Here is a 12483-nt window from a genome sequence, read left to right as displayed (position 1 = left end):
ATGAGCTTTGGATTTTATTATCTAAAGCTCCCTGGAGTATTTCTCTATTAAATAATTACTTTGAGCAATTGTTACTTAATTTCTTTTTCTGCTCTGTACAAGAGAAGTTTGGTATATTTAAAACCGATGTCAGCTTAAAAGGTAGTTGTAAAATGCTACAGAGAATTTTGAGTTCAGAAGCTATTAAGCAGCAATAAAGCAATGTGAAATCACTTCAGATTTACAATTAAATTTAGGAAGTAGTACCAAGTTGAGAGTTTATATGGTTGTATGGTTTGTTAAAGCAAGTATATTGCAGAATGTATACAGTATGTATAATCACCAGTGTCTGAAGTGTCCCAGCTTTTGAATGATTGGGTCAACAGCTCTTTCCAGGTTGTACAGTAGAATCTCAAGCAGAACTGAAGCTAACCTGATTCTTCAGAAATTCAATTTTAGTTTTATTTAGAAAAGGACTTACTCAAATTCATGTTGTTTCCAATTGTTAGCAGTTCCCAGGAGAAGTTATATATTTAGCTCAGTGTTTCTCTAAGATTTGCGACATCCCCAAAATGAGTTAGTTTCTTAAGAGAGTCTATGTAAGAGCAGGCAATACTTATTGGTAAGTCTATGTGCAAAGATCCATTTTGTCATAATGGGAAACAACTGGCGCAATAGTCTCTACTAGGTAGTCTACTGGATAGTCCTTCCTAATGTGGTAGAGGTTAATTATAGTGTCTTCAATTTGTTCAAGAAACTTGGGGGCATACCTAGTACAGTGTCTAATTTATGAGACTAAATGGAAGCTCAGTTTGTCCCAGTCTTGGTCACTGTCTCAGCCCACGAATCCTTCATTATATTTTCTCTCACCTGTCCAGCTGCAGAGGAGAATGAGAGAGGGGCTTTGGTGGGTGCCTGGTGTGTTGAAGAAAACAAATGATGAAATGAATTAAATGTTACCTGCCCTTTCCTTGAGATGTGAAAACATCAAATTCTTTCTTATGTTGATTTAGTTGACTACGGAATATCTGAAAGAAACCAAACAGTTTGACCTGGAAGGAACTTTTTAAAAAGAGACCAATGCTGTTTTCTGTGTTGTTACTCAGGTAGCTTAGCTTTGGACTCTCCTAAGGTGGGCTTGTATCTTTGCAGATGGATCTTTGATGAGCTCTATCCTCAGTGTGGTTTTAGTTTAGCGGTAAAGCATTAATGTGAAGCTTTGGAATGCTACCTTGTCTCTAATCCCTAGCAGCCAGGCTTTCTGCATTGGGACTTTTTTAGTTCAGCTTCATTTTTCTTATAGTTTTAGCTCAGCAACATTGCAGCTGAGCGTTTCATTGAAGCTTTGCCACGTAATCAGTGCACTTGTGTCTAATTCACTGTAGAGAGTTCCTATGTATTTAGACAATTAGCAGAAGAGAATGTTGTTGGGGAGATCAACAACTTGTATGACAGCTTTTGTAGTTTGTCAAACTATCTGTGTGTACAGCAATAAATATTTGTAGCTAATTCTCTCAATTCATTATGCCTAGGTACTGCAAGGGTCTCACTACAGGGGATGATTCTACGAGTTTGCAGCAATTCTTAAGCATAGTCGGGTGAGTTAAGGTTGAACCTCTGTCCTTAACTCAGAATTTTCTTGCTTTTATGGGTTTTAAGTTATTCCAGTTACATATCAATATTAATTACATACAGGATCAACTTTCAGAAGTGATGACTGATTTTTAGGGTTTTTTTAAACTTTGTTTTTGAAGTCCCAACTTAAAGTACTCTTGGGAGCAAGACTGTTAAAAGGAGTTGAACATATGTTCTGTGCAAATTTGAGCTCCTTGAAAGAAAATTAAAGTTGGTCCATAGACTATGTAGTCATTTTGAATTGTTTCTGGTTATAACATGGCCATCATTTAAAGTAAAAGACAGTAAAGCTTGAAAAGATGGTTCCCAAGTAAGTATTGTCTGCTTTGTATTATTCATAATATTCATAAGAATGAGAAGTTGATACTAGTTTCAGTACAAATTCAGTAAAATAAAAAATACTGCTTAGCATGTAATATGCCCGTTTCTTTCTAAGCAATTATGTGGCTGTGATCTGTTCATAAAGGTGAACTTCATTATTGGAGCCTAAGTTCAGAAGCATGTGCATGTGTGTTTGTACACCCAAGTCATCTCCCTAAATAATGGCACTTTATCTTGCTTTAAGATCAGCTAGCACAGCTTCTGTTTTGGTTTTGAGGGGTTTTTTGTGTTTGATTAATTTTTTTTTTGTTTTTGTTTTTTTTTAAAGAGTGTAGTCAGAAAAGTTACTACAGCTGGGCCTAAGTATTTCTAGAAGTCCCAGGATATATTCATTATGTGTAAATGTATTAAAGTAGTTGTTAGAGGTACAACTTAAAACCTACAAATGCGAGAGCTCCGGCTGGAACTGTCCCTTAACAGCACATTGCCGACTCCTGAGAGACTTCTCTGCAGTCCCTAGGCATAATGAGCTAAGGAGAACATTTAGCCTTTAAGAACCAACTATAGACAGATAAATGTAAGTTGCAAAAATTGTGTATCTATCACCTGCTGTATCTCTTTCAGCCTTATTTATTTGGCTTTCACAAATTCCATTTTGTTGCCATCTTGAAAGAAAATTGGATGGAGTTTTTTTAATTAATGTTACTGAATTAGCTACAAATACTTGATCCTCTGTAATTTCTCCCATCTGATCTCATGCCTTAAAATTGTCTGTAAAACTGCTGTTGCACAAATTAAAATAGCAGAAGTATATAAAACATAAACAAGGAATAAACATTTTGAACATTAACTTTTTAATTTTTTCTTCCAAAAGGATTTTTGGATCCTGAAAAGAAGCTTTTTTCCCATCGGATATTGTCAAGGGATGAATGTATCGATCCATTTTCTAAAACTGGGAATCTTAGGTATGTATATGTCTTAGTCATTATACAGAACAGGACAACAAACAGAAAATATGCTAAATAAAATAAAAATTGCTCCCTCTGCATTTGTCTGCTTCTTAAATATCAACACCATCTCAGTAAAACTGAGATGTTGGGCATTGCAGCATTTCTACTTAATGGGTTTTGTGGTAGCAGAACAGTAAGAGTGTGATGCCATGGCATCATGTTTTCACTTACACTTCTTATTCTTGTAATAACAACCATATTTCCACATTGTCTTGTGATCTTGTATAATGACTTTTATGCTATGTTTTTTTAATTAAACCAAAATTCTCAGTTTGGACTTGTTTCATAATTGAAAACCTAGTATTCTGGCTTTCAAATGTGCTAAAAGCACCTTCTGTTCCTAGTGTTTCTTGAAATTAGGTCATCTAGAACCTTGAATTCATATTCTAGTCTAAATTCACATTCTGATCTTTCTCAGAGTATAAAGCCAAGATTTTTTCTAAGATATGTTTAATGCAGCTTGATGGAATACTAGAAGTTATTGCCCCTCCACACTTGACTGTAGCAAATGAGAAGCTTTTTTTCTTTTTCTTGCTCTATTTTTTGTATGCATCTTAAGTACAGTAATTTCACGATTACAGGCCGCACCTGATTATAAGCCACATGTCCAGGTGTCAGCAATGTTTAGGTCTTTGTCCATGTATAAGCTGCACCAGATTATAAGCTGCACCAGATTATAAGCCGCATTTTCGTTCACAGCGACGACCCACGTGCAACAAAGTAACGAATTAGTAAAGGAATTGGGGGATCACTCACCCTGGCCCAGTGCTGCCCCACGGTGCCGGCAGGAGGGAGGCACGGAGCCCCCGCTCCCTGCTGCCGCCACAGGACCGGCTGCACAGAACCCCCACCTGCCCCCCGGACCGCAGGGCTGGCAGGAGGGAGCCCCCCAGCACCGAGCCCGCCTCCACCCACCAAGCAACAGAGTACCCAATTTGTAACAATCGTGCAATCCCGGGTTTTACTGGTGGGTGCTGGGCTCGGCACCTCAGCTTGCACTTCCGGGTTTGGAAATTTCCGAACTTTTTTCATATATTGGCCGCTCCTGGGTGTAAGATGCATTTCTGGTTTGGGAGCAAAATTTTAGTCAAAATGGTGCGGCTTATAATCGTGGAATTACTGTACTCTACCTCCTCTAGCCCCTAGGTGATGGGTGATATTAATACTTCCATTGCTTTTACCTTGGATTGAATGAATTTACTCTTTAAAAACTCTTCTTGTGTCTTTCACCTATTCATATATAGGTAGTGTATTGACCTTGTGGTAGTTGACTTGGGGCTATTGATTGACAAAAACCAGTGAAGACTAGGCTGAAATGTTGTAATGATTTGTTCTCATGGAAGTTTCTTGTTTTCTGCTTTTAGCCTTTGGGAGATAGATTTTTAAAGAGCTATTTCCTTTCTTTCCCACTAGCTTTAATTTGTTTGAAGCTTGTATTTTGAATTTCATAATTTTAATATTACTGATGTTATAAGTTTCTTTTATAAGTTCTGTGTTCTTCAGACATACTCATAATAACCAGAGCATCAACAGAAGTTGCTTTCAATGCCATTTAAATTTCCAAAACCTGCTTAATTTATCAACTGTTTTGTCCCTTAGAGATCTCTTTCCTTGTGGAGATTCCATGGTTTGCATCATTGATGATAGAGAGGATGTTTGGAAGTTTGCACCCAATTTGATAACTGTGAAGAAATATGTATACTTTCAGGGGATAGGAGATATTAATGCACCTCCTGGATCAAGAGAAATGCAAATGAAGAAGAAAGGTAATTAGACTGTTTTGAAACCATGTTTGTAACTTAGTCTACTTTTCAGACATGACTGATGTAAGTCATTGAGATGGCCTTAGTAATACTGCAGTTGTGCTTGTATGGGCAATCCCAGACCACTGAAGTTGACAGCACAATGTGAGTAGCTTGGTAAAACTGGACTGTTCTTACTGAGAACATTCCATTTTGGCATCAACTGGATCAGAATTGAAGCAGTATTAAATGTTGTGGTTGAGAGCTGATTTGGCAATGCACCAAGCTGTTCAAGACTGTGTAGAGGAGGACAATTTCTCCTTCACACCCCCATGTAAAACATGCTGATTTTTTCTTCTCTATAGGTTTCACCTCTTCAGTCCCCTTCCTTGCCCTTGGGACTTGGAGGAATAGGTAATAAACTCTAGCCTCAACACACTGCTGAAAATGAATGTCGAAATCTGCTTGCCTCCCAATCTAAATCATGCTAATAAAATTAGTGTGAATTTTTAACACCTACTGAACAAGGTGTTCTGGCATTTGACACAAGAACCTTATGTTCAACAGGCTCAGCAGTGTAATACACATAATGGATTTAGAAAGTACACATTACTATATTGGTAATTATTCAGGGGCAAAATGTATTTGAAACACAATGTCATAAGAAAGAATTGTCAAACTTTTTCCAGTTTAGCCAAGGGTTTGGGTTTTTTTAATTTAATACTTGTGACATTGTGCTCTTTCCCTTCTTGAAGTAGAAATGCCCAATACAACAATAGAGATAATATGATCAACCTGAATTGGGTCATTGTGGTTTGGGGCCTCTACACTTGACTCCTGTTGTTACTTGCAGGGCAGGAACACGATCGCAAAAGGGAGACAAAGTAGCATGATTTCATATAAGTGTTCCCAGTGAGTGTTTGTGTGCAAAGTTTTGGAAGTCTACATTTTCTTTAATTGTCTCTCTACTTCTGCAGACACATCCTAAAACTATTTTTCTGCTTTTGACTCCATTACCCTTTTACTTGCCTTCCATCAGTCTTAAATTGAACTTGGATGTCATTTTTGTGTTGCTAAAATCCATATATATTTTCAAAGACTGAAGTTCAATTATTTTGTTATTAAAACCAGCTAATATGAAAGACATGGCTGTTTATAAATTACAGTAGTTTCACGAATACAAGCCGCACGGATTATAAGCCGCACTTCCGGTGCCTCGACAAGGTTGCTGTCTTTGTCAATAGATAAGCCGCACCCCGAATATTAGCCGCACTTTCGTTCGTCGCGAGAATCCGTGCGCAGCTTTCACAAATTGGCCAATTAGTAACAGGATCGCGGCATAGCGGGGTTTACTGGCTCGGGCGGGGCCAGGCAGGCTCGGCCCGCTCATGGTTGCCGACGGGGCCGGGTGGCCCAGCTCAGTGCCACGGCTCGGCGGGGCTGGCCGGGTGGTGCTGCTGCCGCCGCCGGGCTCGCTGGCCCCCCTCTCCCGTCAGCACCGCCCCGCTGCCGCGTTCGCTCGCCCGGCTGGCAGGGCTGCCGCCGCCGCCACCGGGCTCGCCGGCCACCCCGCGCCGCGTTTGCTAGCCCTGCCGGCAGGGCTGCCGCCACCGCCGGGCTCGCCGCCCGCCCCGCGCCGCGTTCGCTCGCCCGGCCGGCAGGGCTGCCACCGCCGCCAGGCTAGCCGGCCGCCCCCTCCCGTCTGCACCACCGCCGCGTTTCCTCGCCCTGGCCGGCACTGCAAGCCCCCGCACCGCCAGGCACCCCCACGCTGCTGGCCCCGATTCTGCTGGGCTTCCCCCGCTGCCAGGCAGCCCCACCCGCCGGCCTTCCTGCTTCTGCCATGCTCCCCTGCACTGCTAGCCCCAGTTCTCCCGGGCTCCCCCGCCCTGCTGGCCCAGGCTCTGCCGCCCTCCCTGCCCCGCCCTGCTGGCTCAGGCTCTGCCGCCCGCCCCCCATACTGCTGGCCCCGCCTCTGCCAGGCTTTCCCACCTCTGCCGGGGCTGGCCGGGCTCCAGCTTGACTTGGGGCTGCCGCGGGCTCTCACTTCCGTGTTGGCAGCTTTTAGAATTTTGTTAATGTATTAGCCGCCCCGGAATATTGGCCGCACTTCCGGGTTTCCACCAAAATTTTGGTCAAATTGGTGCGGCTTGTATTCGTGAAATTACTGTAAGTTCTTGTACTGTAGTTCTGTATAAGGACTTTATGACGTAAATTCTGCCTATCTGCACCCCATTTGTTTATTTTCATTGCTCTAAGTTGTAATTTTAAAACTTACACTACAAGATAAATCCTTTAATGCTTGTAGAGTTAACAAATAATTACTTATTACCTGTGATTTAAAGAAAAGAAAGAAACTGCTCATATAACTTCTTTACAAAAGTAGTGTTTGTTAGGCTTGACAGTCCTTTCTAGCAATCATTGGCACCTAGAGAATTTTAACAATTTTGAAAAGCCTAGTGATCACTTCTAAGCATAATGAAATCAAAGTCCATATGTAAACTGTGTTAAAAATGAAAAAAGGGAAAATATGTATGTTTTCTTTCTTGCCCATGTCTTAGCAAACCACTCTACAAAACCTGAGACATTGGATTCAGCAGTGATTTCAGCAAAAGATGTTGAAGAAATAAAGAATGTTATATGTGTGGAAGAGCACAGTAATGGTCTCAAGAAAACTGCAAAGGACACTTGCACTGCAAATGGGAGTACTTCTGTAAGCAGTGAAACATCTGATGGGGATGTGAACTCTCATGATATTGTTGATGCTCAGGACTCCTTAAATTTTAGCACTGTACACAAAATGGACAATGAGGTCACTGATGATATGGCAAATACAAAAGAATCTCAGATTTTTTCAGAACAAATTGATAGTGCAGTTACAGAGAAGCAGCAGACCCAAGAAAAGACAACAAATGACTTGGACTTTGAGCTGTCTAGCGACAGTGAAAGCGATGATGGATTGGATACCAAAAAGTCATCCACTTCTGTATCAGATAGTGAGAATGAGGAAAAAAGAAGTTGGAAGAAATCTGAACAACCTCTGCAGGATGAAAGTTTGCAGCAAGAGAGTTGCACTGATGTGAGTGAGAAAAAGGATGGTCTGGTGAACCATTCTGGGGACACGCAGTCTTTACCTAGTGAAAATACCCAGGACAAAATTGATCTTGAAGCACAAGAGGAAAGTGAACAGGAAAGCCTTTGTGATTTAGGAAATGGGTCTGGAGACAAGAAAGAAGCTGAAACAGAATCTCAGATTAGTGAACAGTCTGGAATGACAATGGGTGAGTCCTTAAACCAGAGCATGGAGGAGGAAGAGGAGGAAGATGATACAGATGATGACGACCATTTAATATACCTCGAGGAGATCCTTGTGCGAGTTCACACTGATTATTACACAAAGTATGATAAATACCTGAAAAAAGAGATTGAGGAAATTCCAGACATCAGAAAAATAGTACCAGAACTAAAAAGTAAAGTCTTGGCAGATGTAACCATAATATTTAGCGGACTTTACCCCACAAACTTCCCTATTGAAAAGACACGGGAACACTACCATGCCACAGCACTTGGAGCTAAAATTGTGAAGAATCTTGTACTGAGTGCTGATGATCCTGATAAAGCAACACACCTCATTGCAGCAAGGACAGGTAGGTATTTGAGCAACTTTTAGTCTGTTAGAGTTCATGCCTTGAGCTCTTTTGTATAATCTACAGACTTGAATGTAACTGAAGTTAGAATAGAAATCAAAGGAAGAATTCTTCCTAAAAGAATTTAGCAGCCTTTATAAAGGAATCTTTCTCTTCTTCATGCTCAAATATGACATAATTGTTAAAAGTACGACCCACTTAATACCCTCTGATGTACCCTCTGAATGTGGCACATCCCAGGTTTTTTGTTAAGAATTGACAATACTAATAGTCAAAGACTCAAAGTTGTTGAATAGAAACTTGTAATATTTGTGTCGATGAAAAGTTTGTGGTCGTCTTGCTATAAGTGCTTTCTTTCTCAGTTTCTCAGATATGTATCTTATGGTTTAGTTTCACATGGTATGGAATTCAAACAAATTGTTTTAAGAGACAGTTAACACCGTCACTGCACTGTGCTTAACCTACATTGTTTTGTCAGAGGAAATGTAAGAGTTCCGTGTAACTTTTAGGTTGTCTTTGACAAAACTGCCTGTTTCTTCGTAGCTGTAATGGATAGAAATGTACCATTGGTAGCTGCCATAGAGGAGCTACCAGTCAGCAGCTCTGGCTTCTTGCACACTCTTTTTTTGGGTACACCCTGAGCCTTAGTTCCCTCATTGCTGGCCTTTCAAAATTACATGGGATCTAAATATCTGGTAGTCAAACCCATGAAATCCAAAAGTAAAATTGCATGTTTTAAATAATCTAAAACAGGTAGTACACACTGAGGTATCATAAGCAAATAAATACATTATCTGCCACCTATCGTTTTGGGTGTTTTTTGACTGCAGTTCATGTGGGGTTTTAGTACAACAGAGGCAGCTTGGTTTCATTGGCTTATATTTTAAGGAGCGGGTACTTTCCTCAAAAGTCTGTATGTCAGGAGGCATTTATGTAGTAAAAGCATGTGATATAAATGGAGATAGACATTTTAGTAGTAAAAGCAACCTAAAACTGAGGAGGTGGAATTAGATGCATTGAGATTAACTGGGATTCTGGGCTGTTAAGATGTGATAATTGCAACAGTGAATGTGAAAGTTTTGAAATCAATGGACACACCAGTTTGGGACTCCATTGTTTTACTACAGTTGCTGAACAGCTGTTTTAAAATTTCATAAATAGTAATGCTTATTTCAGCAAGGAATTATGCAAGTTCATCATACTTCATTGGCGACATAATAACCATCAATGTAAGAGATGTTTTTCCAATTTCAAATCTTAAAATACTTAATTTCAAAGTTACTTTGTATATTTTAAACTAGATGACTTCTGAATGTAGTTACTATACATCAGATTCAACTATTGTGTGATGGGGTAAAATTGATAGGATAGATGTAAATGAGACTCTCCCAAACATACACATTTCTCTAGAGTGAAAAGTTTTGAAAAACACATTAAGGTATACATCATATGGTAATGAGAAGCAGTTGAATTTTTATTGAGGTTTTTTTTAATGTACAGTTTGAAAGTTCTGTCTTTATGTAGATGCATCTATGCATCCTTGTGTTCTATTTTTATAAGTAAATTATTTGCCACCTGAACATTCTTAGTGAATTGTACTAAAGTATATCTGAATATGAAAAACTGTTTTAACGTTGTTTTTTTTATTAAATTGCATATTGTGCCAATTCTAGATGAGGTAAATTGGCAATCATTTCTACCTAAGAATAAATACTGTTGTCATCTTTCATCATCACTTAATTATTTCTGTAACAATGGCAATGAAATAGAGGGATTTAGAGTGATTAAAACTGTGTTATCCAATAACCCTTTGAAGATCCTTTTGGATTGACTGGTTTTGTGATGGGGTTTTGGTTTTGTGATGGGGTTTTTTTTTTTTTTTTAACTGGAGGCTATTACTCTCACCTCTGAAAGATGAGAGTAGTTATTCTGCATCATTCTAATTTCATGAAGGACACTTCTTAATCAGTGATTTTAAGGATATAAATTTTGTCCTGTTGCAGCTGGATTTGTGATAATTCATCTGTCAATGTGATTTTCATAGTGATTCTTTTATGGTTAGAGAGCGAATTCTTACAAGCCTCTTGCTTACAGTAAGCCACACAAATATTGCATCTTTGGCTTCCGTGGCAAACATCTGAAGCACTGGTGAAAAGGGGAAACAAAAGTATGTCCCTTCTTGACTTTTATTTAGAAGTCAGTGATGTGAGACCAGGCAACATTGTTATCTATACTTTTATCTTTTTTTTCTTTTTTTAATGTGTGTGAAAAGTGATTCTAAAATACCTTTTAGTTCAGTCTTTTTAGGTGGCACCACTAACAGAAGCAGACTTGAGACTGACAAGCAGCTGAATGTGCATGTTTACTTTGCACTAGCTGAAGTGTAAGGAAAGGCAGTTACTTAATCTGCAGCAGTGTTTGGGAGTAAATACTATTAGTTTTTTCATTTTGAAGGCAAAGGAACAACGTGGCAGAGGACGTAAAAGGGAAGAAGTCAGTGTGAAACCCTTTAGATCTTGAAGTGCTGGGGTTTCCCCTGTGAAGTGACCTCATCATAGCTTGGTGCATTGGAATTAATAGCTACTGAAAAACATTTTAGATTGTTTTTACAGCATTCTTCACAGCCTAATAGAGTAAATAGTTTAAATTTCTTTTATTCTTTATATATACTCGTCTCTTTCTCTGCAGATAGGCCGTTTGTTTCCCTGTAGACATAGGTACTCTGAATTCTGAAATTAAATAAGTCCTTGTTCTTGAAAAAATTAGGACTTTTTCATTACATAGGGCAGAAAATGTCTGCCTGAATTACTGTAAAATGCAGGATCTTTGCATCATCTAGTCAACTTTCATAAAACATGACTGAGAAAAGGCTATCCTGTAGTACTTTCCGCTTGTCTATGGGCTGCATAAATCTTCAGTTTTTGAAACATCTGCTGTTTGCTTTAAGCATCAGTAAACTGCACTGTGGGATGAGATTTTATAGCTGTGTACACACTTGGCTAAGCAGTTATCACATTATTTCATAAACCTTGTTATATTCCTTCCTGAACTGATAAAAGACACTGTAGTTGATGTTTTTGCTGGTGGAGCAGATACAGCGATTCAGATCTCTTAAAAATTACTGTAATGTGGTAGGAATTAAAATACATCAGTTTAGGCCCTAAATTTTTCTTTTATTTTTCAAAATATATTTGAGTCCATGCCATTTCCTATACCTGTGCTGTGTCAACAGTGGTTTTTTGTGAAAAATATGTTAAAGGGCTGTGTCTTTTTAAAAGAATCAAACTAAGCATTGCTCTAAACTTGGCTACTGACCAAGTAAGCCTACTGCTTTTGTTGGTAAGGCACAGTGCAGAGTTAAACCTGAACTTTAGGCATAGCTTCAGAACAGCACATCTGTCACAAAGTCTGGCAGCCCATTTGCAAACTGCCTATCATAAGGATGTGTTGAGTTTGGTGTGTTGGGATCAGGAGAGAGTTCTGCAAGTGCTGCTGGTGATCTCTCCCCATCGTGTGCTTTGGTTAGTCCTGGCACAGCCTTGAGCATTCACACTGAGTTCCTCATGGGTGAAATTGAATCAGAGGCCACAGTTGGCTGAACACTGTTTTCAACAAGTTCAGAAGTAGAATTGATAAGCACTTTCCTCAGCTTTGAAAATAACATTTGCTGATACTATCTGCTTCAGACTGTATCCATGAGAGAGTAGGTGTGAATAATTTGGCACCCAGTTGCTTCATGTGGGAAACCCATGCCTTTTTAACTTCTTGGAGGAACTTTAGAATTTGAAGTAGGGAAAGGTGATTAGATGACAATAATGCAAAAAGGTAGTCTGGAAAATTAGTTTTTCTCAAAGTGATTTTCAGCTCAGCTGGGTAATTCAGGTGTTTTTGGCTGCATCAGAAGAACCGTTGCTTGGATGGATGAAAACCTTTCTGCTGTTTTGTTTTAATAGTCATAATTCACAAAGGAGAAGTTACACTGGTGGAGGGGAGAGGAGACAGGAAATACTATCTCAGAGCTATTTCTCCTCCCAGTTAAATTTGGTGTTTCACCAAATGTTCCTTTAGGTACATTATACATGTGAAATCTTGATTTGTGAAGGTGTCAGCTGAAATAGGAAACCCTCCCTCCCCAAGAGGATGCAGTTG

The 12483-nt window shown here is 39.5% G+C and overlaps 1 protein-coding gene across 1 annotated transcript in view; it reads left to right on the top strand.

Moving 5' to 3' along the window:
* Window positions 1-12483, top strand: part of CTDP1 (CTD phosphatase subunit 1) — a 110362-nt gene that overhangs the window by 22281 nt on the left and 75598 nt on the right. Inside the window, exons 6-8 of the mRNA XM_033069683.2 lie at window positions 2810-2900; window positions 4545-4711; window positions 7249-8334. Of these exons, the coding sequence (XP_032925574.1) occupies window positions 2810-2900; window positions 4545-4711; window positions 7249-8334 (1344 nt within the window). The remainder of the gene's footprint in view (window positions 1-2809; window positions 2901-4544; window positions 4712-7248; window positions 8335-12483) is intronic.

The sequence above is a fragment of the Catharus ustulatus genome, chromosome 1 (assembly GCF_009819885.2).
Source record: "Catharus ustulatus isolate bCatUst1 chromosome 1, bCatUst1.pri.v2, whole genome shotgun sequence".
In the NCBI taxonomy this organism is placed as follows: Eukaryota; Metazoa; Chordata; class Aves; order Passeriformes; family Turdidae; genus Catharus; species Catharus ustulatus.
Note: the sequence above shows the minus strand (reverse complement) of the source record. Positions and strands in the feature narration are given on the sequence as shown.